The sequence below is a fragment of the Diprion similis genome, chromosome 3, assembly GCF_021155765.1.
Source record: "Diprion similis isolate iyDipSimi1 chromosome 3, iyDipSimi1.1, whole genome shotgun sequence".
Classification (NCBI taxonomy): Eukaryota; Metazoa; Arthropoda; class Insecta; order Hymenoptera; family Diprionidae; genus Diprion; species Diprion similis.
Genome location: NC_060107.1, coordinates 12819626 through 12846253, shown reverse-complemented (window position 1 = coordinate 12846253; position 26628 = coordinate 12819626). Strand labels below are relative to the sequence as shown.

At 43.3% G+C, this 26628-nt stretch overlaps 1 protein-coding gene across 3 annotated transcripts in view; it reads right to left on the bottom strand.

Annotated features, from left to right (window-relative positions):
- LOC124416772 (neurogenic locus Notch protein) overlaps positions 1-26628 on the bottom strand; it is a 152233-nt gene that overhangs the window by 59780 nt on the left and 65825 nt on the right. For 2 of the 3 annotated variants that reach the window (XM_046898097.1, XM_046898098.1), the window contains exons 3-5: positions 25250-25527; positions 23826-24021; positions 12321-12454 (exon numbers count right to left, since the gene is read on the bottom strand). In XM_046898097.1, coding sequence (XP_046754053.1) covers positions 12321-12454; positions 23826-24021; positions 25250-25527 — 608 coding nt within the window. Of the gene's footprint in view, positions 1-12320; positions 12455-13516; positions 13788-23825; positions 24022-25249; positions 25528-26628 lie in introns of those variants that run through there. The other variant, XM_046898099.1, reaches the window with a different exon arrangement.

Genomic DNA, 26628 nt, shown 5'->3' with positions numbered 1-26628 from the left:
TCAGAGTAGAACGAGCAGTTTCGTATTGATAAAATATTGCAAATCGCCAATTTCTATGTCGAAATAATTTGCGTGGAAGTGAAATAGATCCGCAGAGTAAAGGCGGCAATATAATCGACACCTCGACGTTATTTTCTTACCTCTCGAATATCTGGAGCGTTTGACGCAGGGCGCTGCATGCGGCAGTTACTAAAACCTATCCTCCAAGTGCGTCCTGGTCTCCACGAGAGGTTATCCTTGGCTGAGTGAGCACCCGTTGCAATATCGAGAGAGGCACCGTTTCTTCGCAACGAGATGCAGGCGTTCACCAATGCGCTTAAAAAATACCCCCGGTACTAAGCTAACTTGGTTAGTAGTAGTTACTCTCGAATAACGAGGACTCGTTTCGCTCAACGCTTGGAGAAAAGTGTATGGGAACAATATATAAACCTGCAATAAGTATCGCAAGTCGATTTATCTTGTCGAGAAAACGTTCTTCAGTGATAATTTACTTTTGATCTAATCGTCGCTGAAATTGAATTGAATAGTTCCATCAATCAAGCAGACGTCGTATTAAAATGATACCAAATATTGAAAAGTTAGAAAAAAGTTTGTAATGTATCCTCAATTGACCGGTTCTCCTTAAAAACGAAACGTTATCGGCTCGACAAATTTTGCCACAACTTGTGCTAATACGTGTTATCACTACTGTCGAGAAACAGTACTGTGTTGCAGTGCATCAGGATGCGAACATAAGTTGAAAGAAGGAATGAACCGGGTATAGTATCTAGACAAAAAACACATTCACACACCAACCAATACAAATGTAAGATGCAAAGATACCGGCGTCGTTAAAAGGTCGGCATGATATACTCTAGGTACAGATTTATTTATCACGAATGGACACGTACAACAACTCGAGCCGCTTAGTAGATACCTACTCCGTAATATCAGTCTATGAAGCTTTGCCACCCGCGCGATGCTGAACTTTTTTTATTTACCGCATGCCTCTCGAACGATCGTCGATCGTTTCACATGCGGGACATAAAGATTCTTTTTTCTCCTACCTCGGTGATAATTACGAGAAGATTTTCAATTACGTGATGACCCTCGAACGGCCGCGGCGGCGTGGTGTAATGTATCACCGGTGAACTGTACAAACCTTTGATTACATTAGGCACACGGAGAGAGAGAGAGAGAGAGAGCCGTGTACGACACTTTACCCAAAAACCGAAACTATCGGAGGAGAGTTTAATTTCCGAAGCATGTCGCCTCTCTTAATTCTTCTCGTCTTACTTTACGATTATGCAAATGAACGTTCTACGGCGGAACGCCTAACCCGATATCCGAAAGCTGCTAGCAGTCAAAGACACGTACCGTTGACCGGTGGAGATCGGATTACCTTATAATCCCGAACGCCGGACATAACACGGTAGCCGCCGACAATGAGAACAATAAAAAACAAAAAAAAAATCATTCGACGCAGTCCAGCTTCGGGATTTCCATAATCGGAATCAAACGAGAAGAATCGAGCGTCTTTTCTCGGTTCTTGTCTTTTTAATGAGGAATAAAGTTCCCATATCTCCTTCATACTTAAATCCAGATGCCAACGCGGCTCTATCCTGCATGGCCCACCCATATTGAGAAGCTTCAATTGAATTGTAAGATATATATATATATATATATATATATATATATATATATATATATATATATATATATATATATACTGGTAACTGAAATCAATATTACCAAGGGTGATTTAATTTTCACGGATCCAAAGACATTATTCGACTTATACTGTAATCCTTTCGAAGAAGTGAATTTATATCGATGATAAACCAAGCTCTCAGAAGCTTTTACACGTAATTGGAACTAAGGAAGTATCTGCTGATGAAAAAAAAAAAAACAGAAGAAATCGAAAATCGTATCAACGATCAGAAGCCGACGATCTCAGCGGCACCTTATTAGTATACGAGAGAACTTTGGTATTAGATAACCGAAATAAGAAGAATGATACAAAAGAATAGGGTGAAAAATGGATAAAATGCAAGTCGCGGTTGCTGGACTGCACAACATCTAATTGGAACACGATTCTGACCCCGAAACCCAAGATAGTGCAGAATAAGCTGGAGTAGTTGACTTGGTCGAAGGAAAATAAAGGTTGGGTTAAAGCGAGGAAGGGCCATAGTTGGCATTTGAATCTCGTTAAGGGGCAGGAGGGCCATACAGGATGTGGGAGGATATTTTTTCCTTTTCTTTATCTTAATATTTTTTCCTTCCCAAGATCCTCCGACGAACGCGCAGATCTTGAGAGTCAACGACCACCTCAACACGAACAATATTCTCACTGTTTCTCTCCTTGTTTAATATCGTCCTTGTTACGTTGCCCTCCAGCTTCATTTGATGTTACGAAAAAACCATCAAATCTATACGGAATATCTCTTCATATACAGAACCGTGGTGTTATATCCTCAAATATCCACGTAAGATAAAATCTTCAACGTTTAGATCCTCATCATATGCATATGTATTATATAGTATGTATATACATATAATTTTATAAAGAGACCGATGATAAACCGCTACGCGTGTGAAAGGAAAGATAATTGCCATTGGTGGATACCCCAGCAGGTACTACAGTACAGCGGTTCACCCACGCGATAAGTTACGAGTAATTTACGAGTCGTAGACTCGCAGCTTGCCTATTTTATTTTTCACATTTCTTTCCTTCCTCTTCTCTTCTATTTTTCCTCACAATTCTTACCGTAAGAAGTTGTTCCGCTGCACCACTTGCATACAGGCACACTACTCGACTGCTACTCCGACGTTCTTTTTCTACTTTTCCTTCTTCTTCTTCTTCTTCTTCTTCTTCTTCTTCTCGTTTCAATAAAAATTGCACTTCCACCCAGCCAGCTTACCGCGATTGTAACAAGCTCGTAATTAATGAAGATATATATCGCGTTTAATTGCTGTCGCGGGGCAAAACATCCCCCCCCCCCCCCCCCCAACACTGTAGCTTTCGTTGCAGTTAGCACAAGTAGACTTGGGTTGGGTTAAGGATGTAAAAACCGTACAGTCTAGTAAAGAAAAATCATAAAGTAAAAAAATCAAAGTCGTAACATTCCAAGGAAGGAAGTGTATCATCTGCATCTTGGAAAAACGGCGAACCTCGAGGCGTGTGGTAAATCAGATCGTTCCAAGCATTTCTCTTCCATCTCCGGATGCGAGTTATGAGGTATAAGACGTGGACACCGTTATAGTTGGCGAATAGCGGTCAATGTGCGTGTGCATCCTGAATAACCATATCCATGGGGTCCATAAGAGACATATGCTAACGATAGACAGTGCATGATTTAGCGATAACTTGAATAACAGAACCGAAAAGGCAACCGATCCTTGATCAAATCAATCCGCCAATTTGCATCGATTGAGTGTTTCTAGATAAAGATGGCGGAATAAATATTTCACACTAAATCTGGGCCAATCCTTTTCATCGCCACACAGTCAATGGTGCTTTGCGCACTCTGTCGATATCTACCAGAGCACATTCCTCCCTACCATAAATCCGATCTCCAATGGTAATTACTAGAGAAGACTGTAAGTTCCGCTCCTGTAGCCTCTGTTCTTGAGTGTCACGTGATAGCTTCAGAGCGACAGGGTGCTGCCGTGATCTGCAGCCATGGATGGCCACGGAGTAATGTTGACGGGCGTACGTAGGCATGGTGTCGCAATTAACGCTTTAACGGTTGTGGAAAATGAATTGCCTCGCGCCTCTCTTCGTGATCACTTTTAACGTATTATTGCATCCAATTCTATTCGCGTCGGGGAATTTGTGTCTGTCCGCTGATTTTGGTTCCTTTAACAAGGATATTCATAAGGTAGTAGGTATATAAAAAAGATACCGATTGTTCAATTGCAGCCATAGTGGAAAATTGACGGATATTAAAACTTGTCAAAGTGATCGTGAAATCGTGAAACCAAGTCTTCTTTCGACCAGCATTAGAATCATTCGAGCAATTGTACTCAAGGAAAGTCGATCTGAGCAAACGCATATCTTCATTGAAGTTGGTTGATTAAGTCAGCAGTTCATGGATGAATCATGAAATCGAGTTGACCAGTTAAGTGGCATCTAGGCGAGCCGGGCGTGAATATATTCGAAAATGAAACCAGCGTTAACTTCAGCACCTCGAAGAGATAAAGAGGGTGGTTCGAGCAGTAACAAACTGACACTTTTACACGGTGTGCATTTGATCGAGTTTTTCAAGGTAAGTAATTAGCTGCTGGAATTGCAGCATTAGTGGTCTTAATCCCGGGTTGAATGAACGAACGCTGCAGAAGTCGGCTTTGAGAATGGCGAGCAATTAAAGTTGGGCGAGAGTCACGTACCATAGGTCACGGCATGCGGTTCAAACAGCGACGATGAAGACGAAGTCAAAGACGAAGACGATGAGGAGGAAGAAAGAAATGAATTTGAAGAAGCAAATGCGATGCGCCGCTGATAGCGGCGAGAAATTATCAAACATAAATTCCCGACTATTATATATATGCGTAGGTTTTCTGGAATCACTGCATGCACGAGATCGCATCGCACGCTGACCTAATGCAAGTCCGTTTTAGTTTGCCTCTTTATAAACCGCCGTATCATCTTCAAATATGGCACAAATGGCTATTCATTATCCTCATCTTTCAGGCTTATAACTTATTGTTATTATCCTCCTAAAGCCACATGCAGAGGATATTTTTCAAACGGCGCAATATAACGTTGAGCACTCAGATAATGACCACTTGTTCTACTGTAAAGCGGCTAATGCCGCTAACAAATGAACGGCTGATTAGTAGTAACTAATAAAATTACAAAATTTGTCAAAGAAATGAAAGACGCTCGATACCGTGAAATCAAAATTAATGAATTCTTGCAATTCTCGAGTCAAACAAGTGAAAATAATCGGTTCCTTTCCTACTAATCATAAACGCAGAGGATAGCAGAGCAATGGAATGGCATGATTCGTACGGCTATCGCAGCAATTGCATGTTTCACGGAGACTATGGGTTTTATGGTCACAATCAAGACCAGCACAGGGCAACGTCGGTCTTCCTATGATACGGTTTTCCATGCGGTTCGACAAGTTTATGATCACAAGTGCAGGTGCGTACCGTCTAGCAAAAAGCCTGTAAAAAACTTGCAGATACCGCACCGATTGCTATTGATTATATCAATTTCCGTCGCACCTGCATCCAGTTTTAGATTACATCTTGAAGTGGAATGAAAAAGTCGAAGAGAAAGAAATAGAAAGCAAGGAATTTCTCAAGTTTTTTTACGTTTCCACGTCAACGTAATCAAGTTCCAAAAAATTCTCATCGTCTGGTAGGTACTTGAGGAATGAAGTAACTGTCTCAGGGCACGAAGTCGACTCGTAGCTGGTGTCATTCGCCGAGTCAGCGTGGCGGCGGGCTGTTAACCCCTGTCAGTGTACAGCCACCGTGTTCCCATAAACGTTGGCTGCGCTGCAGGTACCACGTTTATGTTTCGCTACCAGGTTTTCCGCTCCTTGTATACCGGCAGAACGTAACCGACCGACGGACGGCACAATAAAACTACGACCCCGGAATTTAACAGCGTCATATTTGAATTTCGCCGACTCATCGGAATCACGCGTTTCAAATCCTGAAATTAATCTCCTCTCAAGCCAGATTACATATTCCCGTGGTAATAAACGGACCTCGAGTAAACAACATTCCGTCATTCGAACTTTCAGACTTTATCTTGTGGAACCAAAAGAAAATAATAATAAAAAAAAGCTCACAGTGTATACCCGTGGCATTTTGGCTTGGAATTTTCGAGTTTCCGGTTGGCCTAGCTCTGGGATGTCTCTATGCAAATCCGCGAGTCGAATGGCATATAAAAATCCACACACTGCGCGGTAGGAAGTACAGTTACGAAGCTCGGCTGGCCGATCCATCCCGGTGATAAAATCAAATGTTCGGCGATAAAATCCTGTTCCGTGGAAATAGTGCTGTAAGCTCGAGATATGCGAGGCTGAAAAGAGAAGTGGAAATATAACGAGAATGAGAAAACCCGCCAGCAGCGCAGCGGCTTCAGGTTTGTGCGCAGGAACTTGTTTCACGAACTCCTAACCGCGCCGCCTCGTCGTCGCGTTGTTTCGTGTTGGTGTAATGCCCGATGGGTATAAGGCGATGGTCTACGGATAGCTGGAAATGGCCCACCAGCTCGGCGAGCACTCCATTATTCGGGAATAGTTACGACGACAATCATTTCCGTGGCAACGCGTATCTAGCGCCGAGCTTTGCGCCGCGTCGCGCTTTTGTGGTTAGGTATAGAATCTTCTTTATTTCATATATATATATAAAAAAAGAAAAGTCCTTGAGTACCTTTAAGTTCAATGGAATGATCATTGAATAGAAATTGCCGCATTTGAAAGACCGATAATCTGAAAAATTCCCACCAATCTTACCGCCCTCCGCGATGCGGAGTTGATAGCGGGACAAGCTGAGCAGAGAGAAGATCGGAAATTTAAAAGTTTTCGGTTTAAATGCCGCCTGAAACGATAACGCCAGTTCCAGTTGAAAAAGAATTCGAAACGCGTACCTACCAAAAAGTGGAGCTTGTAAGCGAACACCAGCAACGCTCTCTACGGCGAACCAGCGCGCGTTGAGATAAGATCGAGAACCTGATATGGTAATAACAAAATATGAAAAATACACCATCGGCGTATACATATATAATATGTATAATACACAGATGATATCTAGGCGAAGAAAAGGAAGAAAAAATAAATACGAAAGAATTATCGTACATTGTGCCTGCGCTCCGAAGTCAACGACTCTCTTTCTACTTCCATGCTCACCGGTTGGTTGGGTGGAGCTTTGTATTATATGGAGATCATCCGATCATCCCGTTCCGTTGAATCGTGCGTGGTCGTGGCTCACCATCGATATTCTTTATTATTAATACGAGTATACAATACCAGAAGAGAGTGCATTGTAGCAGCTGAGGCATCAAAATAGCTATTTATGTGGCATGCCCGTAAACCGCCTGTTTTTTTGGCAAGGATAAAGATTTCAGGACGAGCTGAAGGCGAGCCGGAAGCGAGTACTGAAATTATCCGAGCCAAAAAACGGTTTACGGGCATGCCACATACAATATTTTTCACGGTATGGGCATTGAAAAGCAAAACGAAGAGTGAGGTTATGTCGCGATCTGTTCGACGAAGCTACTTTATTCGGCAGTTTGGGATGTGCACTTCGAACTGCGCATCAAAACAGCGGAATAAAGACTTTATTCCGCAACTTTTTTCGCTGCCGTATAAAGCGTCACTTTACGGAACGAAAACTGCCACAAAAAGTGGACATACGCGCAACAAGTAGATATATCCTCTTTGGAGCAAGTATTATATAAACCAGAATAAATTCCCCTTGACAATACCTACCTAAATCTAAATTCTGCGAGCTTTTCTAATAACGGAACGTCACAATCAAGTTCCTCGACAGTTGCCGTTTAAGGAACAAACGCAACATACGCAACACGGATTAAAACTTGTCGTACAATTTCCGGCGTAGCTTCCACCCGCGTTTCCTAAACTCCATTTGCTTTCTAAGGATGGTTATAACGAGGGCGTACCTACGCCTCGAGAGCAGCGCCGCTGAGCGTGTTTAATCTAATCCAATACTGCGACGGAGTTCTTAAGTCGCGAAGACTAGACACGCTGGACCAAAGAGGCCAAAGAGTATAGAGGACAGTGACAGATGCCGGCCATTGTTGGGATGCCGGGGAACCTGAGATTACACCGAGTATCTCGACCAAGCGGTGCGGATATATTATGTCGAGGTGTATATACAATATACATATATATATAGATATACTGTAAAAGTAGTGTAGGCGTGAATGCATGTGACCCCTAGAATCAGATCTAGGCATCACCGCACAAACAATGCCCGTCATATCTTTTGTGAGGCACAAAACGAGCCCAAGATACTCGGCTAGCTTGCGCCTGCACATTCGAAGTTCCATGACACGCGATACATCGACTAGCATCCACCACGCATAATTATAACAATTAATAAATACTCTCGCGTTTCTGGCTACCGTTCGAAAATTTCTTGGGCTCCATTCAGTAACCCGAGTGCCAAGAGATGATGACGAAGGCCGAGTTGGTCGGGGCAATTGCGGCAACATGTCGACGACACCGCGCTAACGATATTGAATTCCATTTTAACCTACCGACGAGCACCGCGTTGTGTGCGCACATAATGACAAAACGAGGGCTAATAAATTTCACCGTCCGAGGCACTCGCCGTTCAATTCTACCTGCCGAGCCACGCCGTGGTTACGTTTCACCATCCTCTCTCAAATCTCCAGGACCCGGAGTGTTGTATTAACTCTCCCGACCCGTTGGAGCTGATTTATGTTATTGCGAGGGCATAAAGTGCGTAGCCCGGGAGGGAGGAAAGGAGTGGCCGCTGTGCGACTCCGAGGAAAACAAACGGAGAAAGGGAAATGAAGAGAGAAACCTCAATCTGAATAGCAAAAGGCGTCAACAATGTCACCACAACACAGGGTAAAAGATGCACCATTAATTATGGTCACTCTGTACCAATTGTGACACATAACCTTAAATTTACGATGTGGTAAGCAATATGATGAAAACTGATATAAAAGTGACGAAAACTGGCACATTTTCCATATTGTTGGTCCAGATTGAGTTAAAATTCATGCATAAATCCATTTATCTATACTGACCAAAAGGAACTACATCACTGAGATATTTTACCGACACTTGTACGAGGATAGTGAATTACAAGAGCTTCTAAGCTCCCGTAGATCAGAGCCACGTGCATGAGGCGTGCACTCGGAGGTAATAGTGAGAAATGAAGCATCGTGTCAGGCGATGGCAGTTTCTAATTAGCAAAGTAGCAGCGATGGTAGATGGAGGGTAGAGGCCGACACTGAATTCGAAGCTACAGGAAGTCGAGAAGAGGGCAGGGAGGGGGCCTCGGACGCGGTTGAGCAGGAGTTACGAGGCCGGGGTGCCGCAAATTGAACCATTACGACAACCTACGCTACCAGCAACCAGCAAGCAGCGCATCGTCGCGCTTCGTCTCATTTTCGGCCGCGACTTCGGCCAAGGTCGTCATTTTGTTTTGAAATTAGGGTGGAGGTCATGAATAAGCGTGAAAATAATTTTACGTGAGTATTTTCGTTGGTAAAAGGACAAAGAAAAAGCGTTTCCACCTTGCGAATAGCCACTTATGGCCAGAAAACCGAAGGGACATACCATTGTCCGGAAAAATTTTAGTCCAAAACTTTGCACCTATATATTTTGGATTAGAATAGTCTAAGTTTTATACATTTTCTTGCAAAAAATATACTTATCATTACACTTTAGACAAAAATCTACCAAACGTTTAAACGACTTCATTAACAGGTGTGTGTGTATATATATATATATACTATACTACTGATATGCAACCATATAAAAAATGGGAATAAAATTTTTTTCCATCTAAAACACGAGGAACGATCAGAAGTGAAAACGATGCCCTCTACGTGCGGAGAACACGCGTCCGGCAGGTATATTTAAAGTTTTGAATTTTTAGCGGTGTTATTAGCCAAGTTCGGTCGGAAAGGAGGGGGGAGAGGTCGCCACGGTAGTGGTCCGCCTGGGAAAGGCCTGGGGCAGGCAGGCAGCGCGTCGTCGTCGTCGTCTTCGTCGTCGTCGTCGTAGCGCATTGTCCAGGAAGACTTAGGCGTCAGCGGCATCACGATGAGAAGAAGAGGGCGGCCCGCGGTCACGCTAGGCTGACCCTTGGCTGCAGTTCTGCGTCGCGTTGCGTAGGTGGATGCGTGCAGATATACATGCGAGTAAGGCGTCTCGTCCCAACCCTCCAAGATCGCCAGGTACTTAATGCCTGATCACTGTACTCCGCCTGTCTCACGGCTCGCTCGACAAGGTTGTTGCGCAAGCTCCGACTAACCAGAGTGGAACGGCAAAGGGATCCGCTTTTCGAGTGAGGATCCCGACGACACGACAATACACGTCGAGTAAGGGAAATCCAGGAAAACGGGATACTTGAGTGGAAAAAAATGACCAATTGGAATAGAAAAAAACAAAATACCTGACCACTGGTTTTGTTAAATTATACAAATGTCAAGGCAGAAAAAACTGTATAACAGCTGTTACGTTATCAGTCTTGCTTTCACGCAGTTTCCTTGTTAAATTGGACAAAAAAAATTAACCGTAATCCCGTTCTAAGACGCCATATTGCCACGATTCAATCCCATTTTCGATTTCAATTGAAATATATCTTCAAGACTAATTAAAAATTTTCACGCTCAAGATACGTTACCATAGATTCTCATCAAAAGAATCTTTGAACTGATTTTCAAGGAACAAGATATTTTGCTGTCAACGGACTGATTGATTGTCTTGACTTTGTTGAGTGAAAACTATAAATTCTCATTTGATCGGAAACATCTTTTGGAGCAATTAAAATGCACACGTGTTTTGAATAACATGTTACGATGGCTAAACACTGCAGAAGAGTCTATGAGAATGTTTGACTCGACAAATCATCCATCAGAATACAAAAGCGGTTCTCGATACCGACCGTATGTATATAAACTGTTTGGAGGGGAGGAGGGGGGCACTGTTAAAACGGTTAATCGGGATTAAACCTCTCAGCAAGCGGTAATTAAAAATTTCGTAGAATAAACAAGCTACAGAAGCTCGATACCACGGAGAGAGTGAAAGAGATAGAAGATATCGAGACGCAGAAGTTGATTCCTCCGAAGCGATTGATTCCGACGAATCAGAGAGAATTACGAAGTCGAAGGCGAAGCCGAAGCCGCAGTGTCAATGCGGGCATTGTGGTCCCGCGTTTTGCTCCTAGGGACAATTAGACGGTGCCGAATGGCCGCGCTATCTCCTGTTCTCCATCTGGACGAGGCAACGAACGCCGAGCGCCGAATGGTGAAACGACGCGACTATACAAAGCGCACTGACGTCACGGCGCATGCACCGGCGTCGCCGACTGCACGCCATGCAGCGACGCAACGCCACCGAGCGTGACCATTGCGCGTGGCCTGCCTGCCGCCCCAACAACCCCACGCGTGCGCACGCACGCATGGACCTGAAAATATTGGGCGCAGGGCCTAGCTGCGTGCGGTGCGCACGGCGACGCGCAACTTCGGCATCGGCATCGGCATCGGCATCGGCACCGTCATCCCTCTGCATGTGTATTACACGGCGCATAAATCGGTAAACGACGCACGCGGCGTGGCGACGAGTTCAAAGAGCATCAATGCAATCAGAAGGAAATCCCGACGATGCCGTGAAACATGCGAGGATACCTAGAGAGCGAGATGAGACATGGGAGACAGGGATTATCAGGTCTGGCTGTTTTGTAATCCCGCTAATGTCTTACGGACAGGGTTTAAGTCATTCCGATTCTCATTCGTCGTCCGTGATTACAAAAAACTTGTACAATCTAATCAATGAATATTATTCGCAGTTCATTGCGTTCCAGCGATTCTGTCACACACTCGAATGCTACATTAGATCGGTACATCAATAAAACTTCGAAAAAGATACATCGCTCATAAGAACACTTGTTCATGCAAAGTTAGGATTAAATATTTTTCAGTATTTTTATGTTTGCTATTAGCCTCTTCTTAATTTTCAAATGAGAAAGCAAATGGTACTGCCACTAGGATGAAGACAAACGGAATGAGAGAAAAAAGTTTATTCTACAAGTGAGAATCACACTAAAGTGAAATCATTTCCACATCTTCGAGACGTCCACCGGTTCAGTACCCCCTGATCATTTTACCCCGTGGTTGGTTCGAACAACCTGATTTCAAGATATCTTAGTGCGCAGAGTACCGAGCACGTTCATCGTCGAGATGAATTGAGCAACTGGACGCATCGCATGCGGCGGTCTGAGGTACAATATTTACGTTGATCGCACGAGCACGTGCAGCGGCAGCAGGGAATTTAGGAAGGTACCTATCGTTGTCGAATCTTCCGGGAGTTATCCTCGTCTATTTGAACAAGTTCGTTCAGAAGTTACGTGATCCGTGTTCACGATGCACCGCAAGTTAGCTGGCAGCGAGTGAGCCTAGACCAGATGATGAGAGCCAGATAACCCGAAACCACGAATCGCTTTGCGCATAAAAAAATCTACCGCGGACCCGGAAGCAGCCTCCAGTGGCTGCGTTTCGATCCACGAAGAGTCGAATAGAATTCACATTCAGACGATTCACTGGGTCGGTCATATTTCCACAGAAATTACGGTATAGACAGCAAGAATATCTGACTTACCCTCGTGACAGGTGCACTTGTAGCTATGCTGGTCGACCTGGTGACAGGAGCCACCGTTCAAGCAGGGCGACGGGTCGCAGGGGATATACTCGTTCTCGCAATTCTGTCCCGTGTAGCCGTTCTGGCACATGCACCTGAAAAATGCAATGTTTTATATGAAGTATGTTTCCACGGTTAGGTTCTGTTTCTTACAAGTTACTTTGACGATTCCTGTTGCAAGAGTATCCGTGAATACCGAATAGAGGTAAATATAACTTAAAGTGTCAATCGTATTTTATCTGAATTGAGAATTAAACTTGTAGCCACCAATCGACTGATATTAAACTTGTCCAACTCTAATTATTATTTCAAGAGTCACATGAAATGTGTACACTTTGTATATATGCAACTGTTTATGCAGTAACAATAAGCTGCTATGATTACGACTCAATTATCTTGAGGGGTTCAATTTATGAGGGGGTGGCAAAGTACACTTGCTTCTCTGTAACTCAAATGATTAATAGTCTGAATTAGATCTTGGATCTAAATCTCAATCATTACTCTACACACTCGTAGTAACGGATATTAAGATTATTTATTTTCTATATTACGCGGACAAATTTTTCTCAATTTCAAAGTGAGTAAATTCTCAGTCGCAGTCGTTCTTCGCTCACGAAGTGTGACTAATTTTTTTGCATCAGGTGAGTAAAAATGCGATATGGTAGATGACTTTCTGATTGATAACGGAAGGAACAATAATTAATATGCATGCTTTGCTCCAACTGATGTAAGGTATGAGATTCTTTAACTGTTTTTACAATTTTTATTAGCACGCTTTTTAGTTACTATCAATCGAGCGTATATCGAATGTCAACGATTTACTCGATGTGCTTCGGTTTCAACGCGAAATAAAATACCCGTCGTATTATACGATATGATATTGAAAGGTACTGTGCAATATTTTTCATTTTTTTTTTTTTTTTTCTTTAGCTTTTGGTATAAGGTAATGATCATACTGCTTTGAAATATAGTGTTTTTCGTTCAACTTTCCCTTTACTCGTTGAACGAAGAAAGGAAAGAAAAACAGTCCTCGACTACTTTCTCTAACGATTTTTTGAACGTAGGTAAAAATAACCTCGTCGAAAGTATATCGATAAACGTGAATTGAATAATATGATAAATGATAAATATGTTGTGTGACGGTAAAAGAAACGCACCTTGATCCCACAGCGTGGAGAAGCACCATGAAGAACACTTTCGTGAGATACATTATAGTGATATATCGGGGCCCGCGTTTGACTAAAAAATTTATTCCTCATATTTCGGACAACCCGACAACGTTATTTCATTCTCCAGAATCAACAGTCAGCATGAATCTTCGTATAGTTGACACTGACACTGATGAGCCGGACACAGAGACGGATTTGAGGTGTGTTATTCCCGATCCGTCTCGCTGAGCCCACAGTAAACTTGAGTAAATTCATACACATAGATGAAAAACTACACTTTTACTCCTTAAAAACACCGAGCACGAATAACGAGATCACAAATATACTTCCGCGACAAGCCCCAGTAAAATAATACCGTATATATGTAAAAATAAACAAAATACGCTATACGGAAAACGGAAACACACACGCGAAATGTATCCTTGAAACAACAGAAAAAAACCACAAAGGCGCTAGCCGATGAGAATGTTTGATTGTTGGGCTGAAACGTCACGTGACGATACAGTTATCACTCGGTAATTATCTCGCGTGTGTATATACGATGGTAATAAATACAAGGCACACCACTTTAGGCGTTATATTTGTCGCCATGTACATACACCGTGAAACACAACAACGTAAAACGCGCGTGAAGGGTTCGGAGAGGGGGGGGGGGGGGGGGGAGTCCTCGCCGGCACTGTCACTTATAGCTTACGATATGCACAGCGCATGTAGATGTGAGAATGGCAGTAAAGCTCGCATCTGCATTGAGCTGAGCTTGAGCCAGCAGCGCAACAACCACTCTAAACGTAATTCACAACGTGCTGCCTCGTCGATGCTGCTGTTGGATAAATTGGAACGATAAACGTGCAGCGTTAAATTGGGTTTAATTTAGTTTATCCTGTGCGTTACAAACGCGCGAGTGAGCGAGCGAGTAAGTTTTATCCATGATGCGTCGCTTCGCCTAATGACCACCACAACCCAACAACAGCGGCAACGATACTCGTGCGTTAAAAAAATCCCTCAATGATTACACTTTCAAAATTCCCAACCACTTGTTTCACTCGTTGCTAACATTATCACCGGGTCTCATATTCCCCTACAATATAAATTAGAACCGAATGAAAAGTTCTAGCACAGGGTTCACTGTTACACGAGAGTTTCAAACGGCACGATTCACACCCGAAAATTTGCACCCCTGCACTAAGCAACAAGCATGTCAGCAGGGTACGCCTCCTCGCCGGGAATTGTTTTCGCGCCAAATTCGTTGTCAGCAATCCCCGAGTTCGATTAACCCCGCACTTCTCACCGTACTGATAACCGTTCTCCCGGTTGTTTAGCTTTTAATCCGAAATCACGAGCACACCACCGATATTTCGGTTCTCTCAACGTTTCTGGCGTGGGAGAATCGGTTCGGCGTGCAGCGTTCTCGGGGCGCTGGCGACTGACTAACCTAACCTTCTTCTTCAGCCCGTACAGGGGGCACCACCGTCGGCCCTCACGGGGCCTTCGCTCTCTCCCCCTCCCCTCCCCCTCTCGCTTTCTCTCTCTCATTCCGGGTTCCCTCGCTCGACGCGTACCCCTTCTTCGCGTGGCTGCAGCCTGGTGCCCCCTCTGGACGGCCTCTTTCTCTCTCCCTCGCAGGTTGTGGTAACCCTCTCTTTCCGTCCCGCTTGAATGTTCGTTCCTTGGGTCGCTCACAGCAACCACCTGGGGCCCGGAGTCACCGTCGGGAACAGCAGGACTGTCGACCGATAACGGGCCCCGAACTTCCGAGCCTCTAGCGCGCGCTGGACCCAAACGTTCGCTTCTCTTTACCGCTGCGACCAAACCGAGCCGCATCCATGAGACCGTTTTAACGACTCTTTTATAATCACAAATTCTGGCGACGTTTCTCCGTCGCTTCAAGTCCCCACGTTCAAACTTTGATCCTCGGATTATTGGTCAAGTCGCAACGATTTTTATATTATTTCATTCAAATATATGGGGTTTCATCCATTCGTAGGTATGGATTAACCTACACACCCCCGGAAATGCGGGTGAAAGAAAAGATCGTTTTCCACAAGACAGTGCTCGGGGTCCAATGTGGAGGACTGACGCTACTGAGTGCAACGGGGGGCTTGAGCGAAGGCAGGTTTTCCCCTATATTCGAGGCAGAGCTCCCGCTGGGAGGGTGCCTTTGCCCGGCAGCAACGGGAACACTATCAACCCCTGACCTAGCTAACCGACCCTACCAACCTGGTCCGTTCCGAACAATCTTTTGAAGATGATTTTCTTCCTACTATCACGATGATCGGTATCCGTTCTTCGTTAAAAGAAAAGCCGACCTGGGTACAAAGGTGTTTCAATTAGGTTGAAAGACGAAAACAAGCTTCTTGATTGGAAGTATCAAAAATTGGTAGTAGCAGTTTATTGTATCAACCACGCGAGGTTGAACTGAACTTCAGATGCAGCGAGACTTCGAGACTCGTAATAGCATGCGATTTATATTTCGAAGGACATTAATTAACCGAACGACTGGGTGAGCGAGTGTTCAACAGGATGTGAGAGCGTTGGTCAACGTTTTACGAAATTTAGAGAGTTTGTTGTAATTGATTACACATGCACCAAGTTCCTGTTGAGCGGTTGTTTTCATAACGGCGTAAATTCAATTGGCGAACGAGAGAGATACTGACTCCAACAACGGGCGCGAACGTAACCTAAAACTAGCCTTCGCTAGTATTTTCTGCTCTGTGAGAAACACACGTTATAAAAGCGGGTGGACTAGTTTAGCCTGTACGATGCTTATTACTTGATGCGACGACCTCGGTGACCCCGGCACAACGAGCGTAGGAAGTTAAAATAACAAATTCACACGTGATGCGTTTAACGAGGCGTGAAGACTTTTTCGGTATGATCGCTAATATTTCATCCAAGATCGAAAGCGCGATAGGAAGATCAAAAATTATTGATACACGATCAACAACTGCTTCGTCTCGATGTACTGATCACAATCTTCAATAAAAATTTATCGTTTCTCACCGTACGGAATGCAATCTTTTTTTTTTCCAAAGGAAAAATGATACAGAATATAAAGTATCAAAAAATGGTATATTTCAAACAAATATGTTGAATTGGAGTTTCTATCTCATGCTGATCATATTTTTCCAGGAACCACTGACGGTAGGAAGTTTTTGTAGACAGATTCGACTTTGGCATCTGAAAATGATCCGTGCTCGAGGTCACACTACATTTAGAGTCCAGGTGCTACAACGTTATAATACCTGTGCACCGAAGATTCGACGTTATAAAAAGTTGCGGATAGTTTTACCTCCGAATGTGTAAGAACCATGGTAATACCACAGGCTGGTATTATGGTATGCTCATAATATTATACGGAGGAATTTTCTTTCCAGTCTTGGAGTTTACATTCATGGTGAACGTTTATGCAGCGCCGGCACATGCTTATGGCGGTGATATACACGACAAGGGTTCATATATGCCTGTAAGACGCTTGCGGTGAAGTTGATGATGTTTATGTGTCTCTGGTGCGTGATTCATGTCTCGTGGCCATCATGTTGTATGACGATGAGCCAGGGTCGACCAAATACTTCAGAGGTGATCTCCAAAAACCAGTCCAGGATTCGCCCGAGGTGGATCATGGGCTACGTTAAAGAAATCGACGGCTAGCTAGCCGAAGAATAGAGCTAATTCGAGTTTACCATTCCATAAGAGGGTTGTTAATGATCACTTCTTTTCATAGTACATCCCGAATTGCCATTACTTCAAATATTCGATAAAATTATACTTGACGAATTTTCAAAATATTTTCACCTTCGTCGAGACTATTAGATATTGGTTTAAAAAATATCAACGGTTACCTGTACGGCTTTCTCTTTGTATAAATTTGATCCTTCTTCTTACTCTTTGTTTTTCTTTTTCAGTGTTCCGGCTAATCTACCACGTGTAGTCTCGTGATTGTATTCGGTATTGCCAATTAAATTATATTGAAGTATGATTTACGGAGGTACATAATGTATCTTCTTAAACTCATTGTCAGTCTCTCCTGTGTAACCTCTTACACGCAGTCTGCAGTAAGTACTCATCCTAATTCTTGCAGTCATCGACCTACCATTTTTGGGTCTCATTATGAGTCTCATGGTGAAATGTTGGTTGCTTCGTTAGACGGTGTTTAGACTGAGGCAATTTAATTATTCAATAGGATTAATTGCGAGTAAAAAAGAAGTTGATTCCTTAATTTAAGTTCGAATAATGATCGGCAATACACGCGATTAGATTTCTGCTTCAATTTATTTTTCATTTTTCAGTCTTGACATTTATGATTAATACGATCAACGCGTTCTACTCTCAGGTTCCTGCAATTTGCGTTTTTTTATTTTTCAGATTATCAATTCATTGTTATTATCGTCATTAGCTTGCGATATTTCGGTCGACTTAAATTTATCCGTCGATGAAAAGAAGCTATCCCAGCTGACCATTAGAAACACTATTCCTCACCATTCCACTCTCCTCCTCTTCTCCCCGCTTATCGACTTTCTTTTTGCCCATTAGACCCATGGATCAAGAAGCCTGGTAAATTTTTTTTTTTAATCTCCTTGTTTTCAATATAAATAATCAATTATTTTCTCGTCCACTAATTAATTAGGCACACGCTCGGAATTGATTAGAGATTCGAATTCAGTGTCCATGCAGAACACGGACTGCGATCGCGTCTTCTGCAGATGTCACTATACTCAAGGTATGGACAGATACTTGCCGTTAGTCGAGTGCTCGATGAGATGCTTGAATTGACCATGTGAATAACTGTAACGTAGGTTGCGAATGCATAGATTCCGTATCATCGCGGTTCCGGAGACGCCGCCGCCCCACATTGCCTAGATTACACATGATGCTCTGGACCGGCAGTAGGAGAAAAATATATTCTGTTATGGCCTGAGAAACACACACGGAGCTTCTGGTTACAGGAAACGCAGGCCGGCCATATGGTCAGATTTGCAACCAGCAGAGACGTTTTACACCAAAGAAGCACCTGCGCACCCCTTTTCGAATGCTGCCGCAAGAAGACCTCGTATATTTAATATACGATTGATAATGTACTGGATCTATTTCGCGATGATTCAACGTTTTTCTCTCCATCCAGAGCAGAAATGCTAGTACGTGATAGATCGTTGCTATTATTTTATACATGCGAATTACCCGCCCCTGTCACGTTCTGCTATTAGGATCTTTCATCATTTGGATCACAGTCGGTTTATAGTGGTTTCAAAAAATTTACTACAGTCAGATAAATCGCATTCCATTTAATTGACGTTAAATTGTAGATAGGTAGACAGACAAGATGGAGCTGATGCGGGAATGGATATTTTTTACGAGACAGTCATCAAATTTCGCAATAAAAAGTTGGCAATTCGAATATTAAACACCCCGATTAATACCGTAGGGCCTTTTAAGGACCATTTAAGAGCGAGCCTGTTACGGCAGTGCGTCATTATAACGCATCGGGGCTGGACGCCTTGATGAGAAGGCGAGGCACGGAGTCGAATGTTGGAGCAAAAAACGTTCGTCATCGTGCTGGCAGGCGGCTACTAGGAATTATATTGATTTTACCTCGCTCGTCGAACCACTGTAGGACCCTTTATAAGACTTTACTCCTTTCCTGCAATACTGGTATTCGATTATCTCAAGTCCACGATCTGCGGTCAATGCCGCTTCGTCTGTTCTCGCACTTTGATCAATAACCGGACAAATACAACAACTACTAACGTTCCAGACGACGAATAAATGTTTTCGGTTGACATCAACTAGTTTGAAAACCAAGCCGAGTTGGCGGAAGCTGTTTCAGAAAAACCTCTGTCGAATGACTTTAAACCAGCCCGCAAAATCCCGTCACGAAACTCGATTGTCTTCTGAAGTACGACACCCTTATTAGATCAGAAAGTTTGACAAAAAAAAAAATACCGCGACCCACTAATAACATTCAAGGCACGTACGGGCAATAGAAAGAGTCCGAAACAAAGAACAGGTTCTTCAAATTGCCCAAGTTCTGAAAATGAAACGGCCCCGGATTTACAGCGACACACGACCTCTGGCCCCCGGCTAGGCAACTTGTAATTTTTTACCTGTCTCTACGTGGGGCGTAAGCTGCAGCTCACCGCCGCAAACGACACACGACGTGCGGCCAGATGGATGGAACGGGGTTTGGTACCTACTATGGGACTGGGACTGGAACTGACGGACAAGGTTGTGGGAACCGTCCGTGCAGCTCCATACCGCGAGTAAACAATATCATATCGAGATAGGCACTCGCTCTCTGCCACACTCGCAACTACTAACATGCTGAACGTGTCACAACGAAGACCTGCTCTAGGCCGACCGGATCGCCACGCTGCAACTACAACCGGACGGTGACGAAAGTTCACGTGTTTATGTCATAACACGTAACGCCAAAGGCTTGTGCGACACTGTATATACAAGGGAAATTTGATAAACCTGAATTTTTGGAAGACTTGACAAAGTGAGGAAAGTCGTACTTTGATACTGGACGAAAAGTATTTTTTAGTTAAAACTTGGATTTATTGAAAATGTTTCGAGATTCTATGTAGAAAATATGATTCTGGTGATGAAATATTGACAACAAAAATTCGGACGCGTAGCATCTCTAAGCGCAAAATGTATACACACACAAGTCTAGAGTGTGTTTTAGTGATTAGTCGCGTAATAACAAAGGTGGTGATTTAGAAGGCCAAGAAAAAAGCGAACCGAGAAGTACGAGAATTAAAATAAGTTCGATCGATTGTTTTTCACCTTCTCTCGCGTCGAAGGCTATAAATATGAGAACTTGTTTCTAATTAGTCACGCCCGAGCAGCCGCGGCTTACAATCAGTCGATATTAATACCGCGCGTTCTTCATTTAACGAGATTGGAATCTCTTATTCATCAACATATTCGTAAGCGAAGTACAGATGCAAATTCATAGCTGCATTAAAGACGGAGAAACTGCATGTGCAGTAACAAGCAAGGACAAATAAACCGACGCATTTAATCGCTGCGTTGAGAACTATTCTATCTACACTATCTCTTCACTTGTCGCACGCAAATTCTTTCGATCCTGCTAATCATTGCAGGCTTCTAGTGATTCATAAAGTTTGATTCGCATCACCATTGCAGTGGTATATCCATGCCCATTAAATGCTTGTTGACACAATTGAAAATGGATGGAAAACAATTTTTCTGTTTTCAACACTTGATTAACAACTCAAGGACTGCGTTTATATGATATTTCCGTGAAACATTTTCGGCTTGTGTGTCGAAGTATGAACTGTATAAAATACCGAAACGAATGCTTGATGAGACCAGGATTGGAGTTTCGTTTTGCCTCTCACAAGAAACGTCTTGAACCCGAAGTTCAAAATCTTTTTCAGATCCAACGTATATTCGCATGCATTCCTTTTCCATCGCGTTAGGAAAGAACGTGACCTCCTCCATTCCTGCTCACCCTCGGCAGACCAAAATTGCAACGAGCGAAGGCGCGGTTATCAAGATCTGCTACGCTAAGGAACGAAACAGCCGGTAAAGGCTGAAAGCAGCGTACAATCGCTAAGGATGCAAGTTGGCCCGAGGCTCCAGAGCCCACCGACACTCAATTAAATCTACTTCGAGAAGATTATTACATAAATCACATTCCCCGCGAGTCTCAACTTTCGTCCAATTACCACCGTGCCGGCAAATAACGCTAGAGATTTTTTTTATTTTTTGCCCTCGTCAAAATTTCTTTTCTCCTCGATATTCTACACCGTTCGTAGCAATTCCTAGGAACGTTGATTGTTTTTTTTATTTTTAATTTTTTTTTTTTATTTTAACAACTGAGGCATACTAGCTCATAAACCCTTCATTTAAGGGATGAGTTACGTTTATATGTTTTCTTTTTTCAAACACAATCACAACGCCCTTTCGCATACTTTTTTTAATACATAATCCACCATCCGGAATGATATTTCAAAATAATTTGATACCCAAAGCTCGTCGCAATTGATGACTCGATGGTTGTTGGTTCGGTTCCTTTATTAGGAAGATGGAAACCAATTAACAGGCTGCATTTATATCTGCACCTTGCTTTCCCGCAACTCTCAACAGACTTGAACGTCCTTCTCGAATTCTTTCACAGAGAGAAAGCGAAAGCTCCGATGATGAGATACGGTCGCACGCTTTAATCGATTATCTTAGAACGCGCTGCTCTCGAATCGAAGTGATACTCATTTCGACATTACAGTTACCACAATATCTCAATTCAGTAAAGAAAAAAAAAAACGATCCATCGATGAAAATCCGGTGTTATAATTGGCACCATTAATGGTCGGCACGCACTCTGGAAACGATTTTCGTCCGTTTCGCAAATAATTTGCTCTCACCGTTTAATAATACGGTAGCGTCAGGTACCGGCACCATCTGGCGTCCGGTGCTCGCAGCAATAACATCAAAGTCTCTATTAATCTCAATTGGAAGTTATTGCGGAACTCTACCGCCAAGATTCAGAGACGCTGCATTGCTTCGTTTACGTTTAGAGTTACATACATACCAACCTGCTCGCCTCCACTCACTCCTACATGCTTAGCGATCAGTCGTGCGTGCACGCGTGCCCCTCTCTGCCTCTTTTTCTTTTGCCTTTTACCTCATGGTGACCAGACTCTAACCGGCTTCATGTCTCAGCCTAACACAGCTAATGGGAAACGAGTCTCGAAGGAGAATCTATGAGGTGAAGCTAGGGATTAATTGTAAGTCGACTTGGGTCTGGAATTATTAGAGCCATCTTCAAATTGTACGACTGATATTTATTGGAACCTAATACCGTTATCGTCTTCACATTGTTATACTTGTTTACTAACCACGTCCATTCGCGTGACTTTCAGTTCCATCAGTCCGCATTTTTACCTTCATTCAACTTAACCTAATGAACGATTATACTCCGATGAGAGAGTGCAAAGATCATTTGCACTGGTCTTCCGAAACGCTTGATTCATTCTACTCCTATTCTAATTTTGAAAAACGTTTACGCAATGCGACACGGAATCTGTAGGCACAAATCTGTAATGGTCCATGGAATGATGGTGTCTTGGATCTCGGAGATACGGTGACGGCAATTTTCACGTCCATACAAAATGGATAATTGAGGCGGAATCGAATGACAGTACATGTTCTTCGACGACGCAGCGGATATTAATGAAAGATATTGACCAACGGTCTCTCCTCTCTCACCGAGAAAGGTCAGAATATTTAGAGCCATTTCTGTTCACTTACATCAGCATGAGAAAATCGAAGGAAATAGTACGACGAACAACTTCCACCATCAATTGAGGTAATTTTTTTAGAATCGAATCGGCTTATCGTTCCGCCAAAGGCCAATCCAATGAGAATATTTGTCTGGACGGTTACAAACCCTAAAGATAAAAAATCGTGGGTAAGTTCAGAGACTAAATATCTTTATTATAGCGGTTGATTGTCGAAGTTAAAACCTGTGAAAAGTCATCTTCAGACATTCTAATAAAACGGTATCGACAAGTTGAAAAAATTTTTCACGAGCATTTTACAATAACGTTATTTAACGCATCGGTGCTCAGCAATTATAAACTAGCCATCAGCTATCCAGCTCTGTAAATATCACAAGTTTTCATTAAAACTCATTCACTGGATAGAAATTTGAAGAAGAGATCTGAGTCTCGGGTTCAATCGAATTGGTGGAAGAATTCAGGTGGTATTTAACAAAGGGACTATCAGACCTCTGGATCACAGATTTTGGTGAAACTCCTAGAAATGTCTCTTTAGTCCAAAATATGAATCTTCTGATGCGTAGTTCCATCTATTCAGACAAACTTCTGAAAAGAAGCCAATACTCGCAGTGCTATTTCGCTTGGCTTCTAATTCACCCTCGATCAACGTCGCGAATGTAAAAAGGAATGAAAAAAATCAGAACCAGAGTCTTAAACCCACACATAATTCAATATATACTGACCACATGCAAGGTATCCTCGGTGACATTATCTGGGTCTGCCGAGTCAGCCGAAACGAACCGACTATATATCTCTGCCTGATCTCAACAAAGCTCGGATTTATGTTCTCGTCCTCTATACGCCTTTATCCCCCTCCCTATCTGTCCGTCTATCTCCCTCCCACCTCGGTCAAGATCCGCTGTCCTTTTCTCCGGACTCGGTAACAGCAGCCTCTCTGTACCAACTGATTTATTTGCTTCAAAGATTCGCCCTCTTGACCTGTTTCCATCGGACCACACTCTTCGCGAAAATTTAGAAATTAAAATTGAACTTACTTGTATGATCCATGCGTGTTGTGGCACAGTCCATGCTTGCAGGGATTCTGGTCACACTCTTCAATGTCCTCGGCACAGTTGGGTCCCACGAATCCTGGCGCACAGGTGCACACGTAACTGGAGTCCAATGAACGACACTCCGCCCCGTTTCGACAGGGTGAGGAGGCGCAGTGATCTTGTCTCTCGCAATTTTCACCTGAAAAAAAACACATCTAAATAAAAGCCTCCAAATTTCTCCTGCGTTTGATATGGGGTAATCACTCATTTCAATGAGCAAAAATTAGAGACATCGACGCGTGTAAAAGTCGATCAGAATGTTTAAGAGTAATGTGTTTCATCGTTCACGCAGCTCTGATACTGATTAGTGAAACTAATAACCCAAGTGACTAGTCGGTCACTTTGTTTAGTACCTTTTTGTTTTTTATGTTTGTTAGGGTACCGGTTACTCACCAGGCCAGTGGTCCTCAGCAGGGTCTACTTCAGGCACAGAGTTTTTGCTCAAAATAATCGAAGAACAACCCGTTAACAGAGTGATATTACAAAATTAACCTTCGCCGAATTGTGTGACTGTCAAAAGTGGGGAGGAAAAAAAAGTTGGACGGTGTAATTAGTACTACAGCATAACGTTTGATAGGCTCCAAGTTTTTTGCCAGTTTGAGATCCACTGCGGTAAAGGTCCCGCTGTTGCAAACGACTGCATTGCACGGGGCCAATTATCAGCGTTGGCATACTCTCCCTCCCTTTCCCTTGGATTCCTTCTCCTCCTAGATTTATTTGTCAACTCTGAACGCGCGTGCTGCCTCTCGACTCGAAGCAAGCCAGTGGGCAAATAGCTGCGAATGCTCACTCTTTAAACGCCGCAAAGTCTAAAGAACGCAAAAACTTAAGAAGGGAACTCAACTTTCAACGAGGTTGGCATTACCAGAGAACTTGTACATTATACGGGGACAAAAACATTCGCAATGTTATCTGAACTACTGTTCGCGGAATCAGGCCTCAAACATGTCTACGCTCGTTAAGTGCATTCATCGCTTCAACGTTCTCGGATGCTTTTCATCGGCAGAAGATTTGATATACAGAGTTAAAGACAGAATGGTCCGTCCTCTGCTACAATTTAATACACACGCGCTACAATTCAAGAGCAATTGTTTGCCAGGGCGACCAATCGTCATGAACATAACCTAAAAAATTTTCACAGTTGTCGTTCGCAGTTATATTTGACACTAGCAACTGTTAAATATTTGAGATCACATACTTGCGGCGAAATGTTGTCTAAATTTGTAACGTTTGTTCCTCCTGGGAGATAACTGCTCTCCGATCGTAACGCATGCGCATTAAACTATAGCAAACGACGGACCATTCCGTCGTTAGCAATTCACTATTTTAACACGAATGAATGAAAATTCAAAATATGACAAACTTACCCGTGAATCCCATGGCACAGGTGCAGGCGTACTCGCGTAAGGACTTCAGGGTGCAGGTGGCGCTGTTCTTGCATGGCGATGAGTCGCAAGCATTGGCTACAGGGATTTCACACAGACTCGCTGTGAACCCAACGGGGCATGTACAGAAGAAAGATGGTGTACCACCCCCATAGTATTCTCGCACGCTGCAGGAGCCGCCGTTTTGACACCGTGGACCCGGCCCCGTGTGGCAGGGGTTTGGATGTTGACAATACTCTCCCACATACATTGACGTGCAGCTGAAACAGAGAGAAGAAATTTTAGCCAAGGAGAATCTATTGCCATCGCGTAATGTCTAGATTCGATATCAATATGTGATACTTGACAATCGTCAAGCAACGCTGAGTGAGCGAGGAAAGGATCCAACCGGTTGTCTTGATTCGTGGCAACGATCGAACCCTTCACGGTGTCGGAGCACGTCGGAACAAATTTCGAGCACGAGTGTGTCCAGCCTTTGGATACATTTTTTGTGCCTATCGGCAACTCTTTTTATATACAGGTTAGAATTCCTTTGTACAATGCTCTCGTGGCTCTGTTCTTATCTATGCTAGACGGCAACGTCTGGACCGAAAAATGCAGTGACTGATTAGTTAAGAGGTGTCTCGTTCCTTTACGGATTCAGATTTTTTTCTGATCTTTCAATATTCTTCATTCTTCACTTGTCATAGTTGTCTCTATGGTTAGTTCGCACGTAAATCGCCCTGACGAGCATTAACGATAGTTAATCAGCGGTCGTTACTTCCATGGTTGTTCGTAGAAAAGCTATAAGGATCGGAGGAATAAATTTTACAAAGAATATAGTCACCGTGAGAATAATTATACAGATAAAAGAAGACACCCGAGTTTGACATGTTTGTGGAAGAAGTCAAGCCGACAAAAGACAGGTGCTTACAGCCTCCCTGGGCTGCCGCATATCTTCCCTGGGACTCCGATCTCAATCAGTGATCCCTGTAGAAGTCCTGGTCGCGGTTAGTTGCCCCTGTTTCTACGGAAACTGAAAACGGGCCCTAATCAAGCTGAAAGAAGATACAGGAGAAGATTTCCCGGCCGATTTTACCAAAATCTGAGTTCAAGAATGTCAGGGAAAAATTTTTTTTTTACGGTTTTAATGGCGAAGGACGTGTATTTCGTAAAAACGGAGGTAGTAATCAAACTACCTGCAAAAGTGTACATCGAATTCCATGTCTCGATATAGCGCGAGCAGCGACAAACTTATTAGTACACGACTTCATGCTCATAAGAAAACCTCGCGCATAGAGTGCATCGAAGAGTCTCGCGGTCGCGACCAGAGAGAGAGAGAAAGAGAGAGAAAAAGAGAGAGAGAGGATCGACGCAGCTGC